Raw genomic sequence first — 5548 nt, 5'->3', positions numbered from 1 at the left:
AAGCAAAGCTGTTTTTACTTATGCAAATGTTCTATATAAATATATACATTCACTACACTAGAAGATCAAATTATTACATATATTCTGTACTGACTTTTTTTTAGTCAAAAATAATCTAATAATCAATTAGCAAAATAATTTAAAAGCAACTGAGATTTAAAACCAGAACAATGCATTTCATATATAATCATATATATAATCATATATAAAATAACTAACATATACACAAAAAAGGACTAAATTAGGACATTGAAATAAATATTAAAAAAAAAAAAATTATAAATGTGGACCAGCATTGCTACATTGATAAATGTACAAAATGAACAGAATGGGTTAAAGTGGCTGTGGTTATTAGTGTATATCTTGTCTAAAATGTGTCAGACTCCTAATGGTAGTGATGTTTTCCTGTTGTTCCCTACTTTGCATTATTGGCATTCACAGCAGGTGGTCCCGCCACTTCCCTTTAAAAGGAGGACCCTCAGAGGTCCACATCAGACAGCTTGCAGCGAGCAAGGACTTCGCACATCCAGCCCCCTATCTTTTTCCCCTTGCACGATTCTTTTTGGCTACAAGAAGGATGAACCCTCAGATCGTCATCAGACTGAGCTGGCTTCTCAGCACACTTCTCCTCTCCACCAGCAGTGGATTTACACCTGAGGACATCAAGGAAGCCCTGCTGAAAAACCTTAACCTGCCTGAGGTCCCAAGGCTGACCAAACGAGACACTGAGAACCTGATGATCCCCAGACACATCCAGGCCAAGTACATGTCAATGCTCAACAAGCACAAGGAGAGGAAGAAGAGGTCTTTGCCCAGCCTAGCTGGCATTCTCAGAGGAATCACAGGAAATGCAGGTAAATGAACTCATGGAATAATTATTGGAATATTTATTGATGAATGCAAATAATGTATTGATTTATTGATAAGTGCAGTATATTTCTTTATGGTGGGATATATATATAAACTGTTGATTCACAGTTCAACAGACGTTGCTGTTTACAGTCTGGAAACTGGTCCATTACACAATTTTGCAGACATTGTTATGCATGGTCCAATGTCCTTTCATCTTCTGCGCTGAAGATGGCATATTGTTATGCAAATTCCCTAGTGAAGGCAAAATCATTGCACCCTCCCTGATTGAAAGACATCACCAATCAACATTTTCTGAAGATGCTAATGTTTTTTTGGTTATGTGTTTTTTTTTTCTCTGTTAGATATTTCCGGAGAAGTAATGTACGCCGACTCCACTAGGCAGACCCTGGTCTTTGGCATGGAGTCCAGAATCCCCCAGAACAGTGAGGTCACCATGGCTGAGCTGAAGCTCTTCAAACTGCCCCCTACAAATCAACCTGACAGGCGCTTGCAAAGGCCCGTCAACAATGCAAGAGTCAGTGTCTACTACGTGGAAGTATTGCAGGACGGAAGCAACAGGAGCTCACTTGTGGATTCTAGGTATGGCAAACCCTAGCCATAAAAAGCATGCTTTATTTTTCCCCCCACACATCTGTTTTATTAATGCCTGGCTATAATTACTCAACAGCTTCCGCATCTCACACGTAAGATGTGTGCCTCTGTTTTTTTGATTCTTTTTCTTGAAGTGAATAATCTGTACATATAAGCTTTAAGTCTTTAGAAGTGAGAAAGAAAGCTCTTAAAAATTAAAAACTTTGTTGTACCTAAAAAATAAAACAAAGGGAGAGAGAGAAAAATGGTAAATAAAGCTTTCCTGAAAGAAACATTGACACCTTGCTAACCTCTCCGGAAAATGCTACCTGTCTGGTTGTCATCCTAGTCCTCTCACTTTGAAGTCAATGACCTCCAGGCAACTAGCATTCCCAAAAATGAGGAATAATAATTGAAGCGGCCATATTTTAATTTCATCAAAATTGGGCAAACTGATAACTAGCTGATGAGCACTGTATGTCTTATTTGCATTATTTTTTAGGTGATTTATTTTTTTGTGTTCTGGCGCAGCCCTACCAGAGACTGCTTTGACATCCTCAGTCTTATGAATATTACTTGGCTGATGTTATAATTGCTTCTTTATTTCTTGTGAAGGAAATCATGTCTGACTTTTGAGTTTTCATCCATTATGCAGGCTGGTGCCCATAATGGAGTCTGGCTGGAGAAGTTTCGATGTGACGAACGCTGTGCATTATTGGCTAAGAAGCAGCGGACAGTCCGACATGCACTTAGAGATCAGAGTAGATGGCGAGAGACATGGCAACTATGCTTCAGAGATGGCAAAGCTGGTTCGATTCACTACCCAGAATCCTGCCAACAACACTGTGGGGAAACCTGAACTGGTCCTGTACACTCTCAACCTCGACGACCACGGGTAGGTACAGACTACATTCCAATATTATTGTTATAAGATATATTCCTTTCTTCCATTTACCAAGATGTCCTAGTAGACCAAAAAGACCTAAAATACCTGTAAACGAAACTGTATACAAAGGGATCCAAAATGGAGACTTTTACACTTTTCTGACCATCACCAACTGCTCCTTGATATTTGGTGCATTGAGCCAAGCAGGTGAAGTCATCTTTACTTTGGAGTAGATATAAAACTGATTGCAGTGGCTTCAGCAACACAGTGATAGGTCCAAAGTTGTATACTTTTGCCTTCAGGACTTGTACAGATAGAGCTTTGAAACTGAATTCCAGACAAAAAAAAAATGAATGCAGCTCTGTATTCAATAAAACATAATTACAAGTATTTTTAGATGCTAGTGCACTTGAACAGGGGTGCCACCAGACATAGAGGAGTCCAAAGTGTGAATATGACCTGGAATCAGCCTCTTGATGTCCTGGTACACCAGAGGCTTTTCTTTGTGGTCTTTGTGTATTTTAGGACAAAACAAAGGTCTAACCCTTTCCAACTGCTTCCCAATAAAGTTGTATTACTTTTTACATATAAAAAGAGAATATCATTTAGGCCATTATAGTGAAGTCACATTGTCTGTATGAAGCTGGACCCCTAACCACTTCATTTGCACCTCTTCAGAGCCTCCGCTCCTTCCTCCATCAGAGCCGCAACCAAAATACCTTATAATGGTGTTCAGAGAGAGTGGTGACTTCACCCTTTCCCATCTTTTCCCGTTCTTGGGCCTAATGACTGACTACTAGGCCCAAATACTAAACTATAATAAGAGTTCACATGCTGCCCAGTACCTGGACCACTGCATATTTTTTAGACAATAGAAGAAGGGGGTAGGGTGCTGGATAGTATAAGTAGATAGTAGGGATTCACCGATACTGGTTTTTCGGTATCGAGTATGAATACCGATACTTTGCTTTCGGTACACGTCGATACTAAGTACCGATACCGGTGCTTCCGCTGGCATGGAGCCCGCTTCCCGGGCAATATGATTGCCCAAGAAGCTGGCTCCATGTTGTCTGGCCAGCTTGATTGTGCTTGGCCAGGAAACCGGCTTCTAAGCCAATAAGCATCAAGCCTGCTTCCCGGCCAATCAGGAAGCCAGGTGCGAGTAATGACTTTGTTTGATGCTGATTGGCTGGAAAGCCGGCTTACCAGCCAATAAGCATTAAGCCGGTTGTTCGGCCGGCTCGATGCTTATTGGCTTGGAAGCCGTTTTCCCGGCCAATCAATAAGGAGCCAGCTTCCCGTCATTACTCGCTGCCCAGCTTCCTGATCACACAGGCAGCTGGCTCCAAGTTCCCCTACGGCAATGTCGGTCAGAGGAAATCTTCCTCTGAGCGGAAGTTCCGGTATCGGAGAAGGTATTGATTATTTGGGCGAGTACTCGCCCAAATACTCTGTATCGGCACCAATACCAATAGTATCCGTACCCTAGCAGATAGTATAAAGTCTTTTTAAACAACACAAATATATTAATAGTAGCAATAATACTAACCAATCAAACTGACTGTTGCATTGCACAATGCAATTTTTAAAATGCAGGCCTCATTCCTTCTTTGGATCCTGCGAGAAACTAACTACTAAATACTCTAATATGATGTGTTTTTGAGTACCTAGAAAAGGATGTTTCTAACAGTTGTTCTTCATTTATCTTTAGCGCCCGTGGAGACTGTTCAGCACCCGGTGCCCAAAAGGACAACATCTGCTGCAGAGAAGAGTATTTCATCAACTTCCGAGAGCTGACCTGGACCCAGTATTGGATCATAGAGCCCGCTGGGTACAACGCTTTCCGCTGCACCGGGGCCTGCAAGCAGCCTCATTCTCACACGCTCAAGTACCGCTACGGAGAGAGGACCTGTGCCGTGGTGGAAAGCTCCCCTTTGCCTGTCATGTACCTGGTCAAGAAAGGCGACTATACGGAAATCGAAGTAGCCGAGTTTCCTAACATGATCGTCGAGAGGTGCGGTTGCACCGCAGACAACATCTCCATCATCTAAAGCGGCATTAGAAGGAAGCTCTTGGACTCTGATGTGCTGCTTACTCCAGCACTTGACGACGTTTGCTGCACGGCTGCATGCGGAACTGCTTCGCACCGGGCAAAACTTTGCTGGTAAAGTTCCCTGGCGAATAGACAGTCATAATCTGAACGAATGTTCTTAGGAATGTCAATAATAGGCCATGTAGAAGCACTTACCTGTAAATATCACATGTATATTTATCTTTATATCCCTCTGGAGGCACCGATGGCTATCAGAGGGAATTTTGTTATTTCTATTATATGATCATTTTTTTTTAACACAGATCTTTAAGTTCTGAATGAAAAACAAAAATAAACAATTTTTATCAATTTTTTTTTATATATTACTATGTGTGCAGAAAAAATGATGTATAATAACATTTAAATAACACATTGTTAATCGTGGTCAAACGGGGCCGATCACCAGATATACGGTATGAATGCATCTAAAAGAGGACCTGAACTGTGGAAGCTGTGCCAAAAAACGTATGCAGAAAGCAAAGGACTAGTCACCAGCATTGTCAGCGGTCTCCCTGGTTTCTTTCCCCATTACTGGCTTAGCATGCCTTGTTCTGTGCTGTGTTTCTGTATGGAGGCGGCCATCTTGGTAGAGTCAGGGCTTTGCTTCCTCATGTCAGAGCCTCCAGCAAGGTTAACAGTGAGCAGCACAGCATTGACATCACTAATCCCCACTCCGAATCTCCTGATATATAGCTACACAACAGTAGAGCCTAGTTCTCTTTAGGGTCACGGGAGGACATATACTAACGTCCTACTGTGACCCAAAACTCAGTACTGTATATAGCAGGTTATTGCCCACTATATGCTGAGAGCGCCACAGCCGGGACGGATCCCGACAATATGGTCGAGAGCCACCCAGCTGGCTGATTGACAGCTAGCTCTGACTATCTAGAGGCAGAGCCAGCTGTGCCCGCCCCCTACCCTGCCCGTTCCTCCAGTCAGCCCTGGAGGATCGGAGAGGGGAGAGGGGAAACCCTGTGGGGAGCGGTGACAGACAGTCACCGCTCTCTGCAGGGAGATGATCAGGAAGTGAGCGAGCGGCGCTATATTTTTGCTCACTTCCCGATCGATAGAGCCGACCTGTGACAGTTTCAATGTCACATGTCGGCTCTAACTATGGGGATGAG

The 5548-nt window shown here is 42.9% G+C and overlaps 1 protein-coding gene across 1 annotated transcript; it reads left to right on the top strand.

The window, feature by feature from the left end:
* The first annotated feature begins 515 nt into the window (after window positions 1–515).
* On the top strand, window positions 516–4380 carry LOC108796746 (left-right determination factor 1-like). The gene is made up of 4 exons (XM_018568264.1): window positions 516–854; window positions 1215–1452; window positions 2099–2338; window positions 4041–4380. Exons 1-4 carry the CDS (start codon window positions 578–580, stop codon window positions 4378–4380), a joined length of 1095 nt encoding a protein of 364 aa, XP_018423766.1. The 5' UTR covers window positions 516–577.
* Window positions 4381–5548: the final 1168 nt, after the last annotated feature.

The sequence above is a fragment of the Nanorana parkeri genome, unplaced genomic scaffold, assembly GCF_000935625.1.
Source record: "Nanorana parkeri isolate BGI_ZX_2015 unplaced genomic scaffold, ASM93562v1 scaffold31, whole genome shotgun sequence".
Classification (NCBI taxonomy): Eukaryota; Metazoa; Chordata; class Amphibia; order Anura; family Dicroglossidae; genus Nanorana; species Nanorana parkeri.
Note: the sequence above shows the minus strand (reverse complement) of the source record. Positions and strands in the feature narration are given on the sequence as shown.

Coding starts and splice junctions, on each gene's coding strand:
- LOC108796746 (XM_018568264.1), top strand. CDS start 578: ATGAACCCTCAGATCGTCATCAGACTGAGCTGGCTTCTCAGCACACTT. Junction 855..1,214: donor AGGAATCACAGGAAATGCAG/GTAAATGAACTC, acceptor TTTCTCTGTTAG/ATATTTCCGGAGAAGTAATG. Junction 1,453..2,098: donor AGCTCACTTGTGGATTCTAG/GTATGGCAAACC, acceptor TCCATTATGCAG/GCTGGTGCCCATAATGGAGT.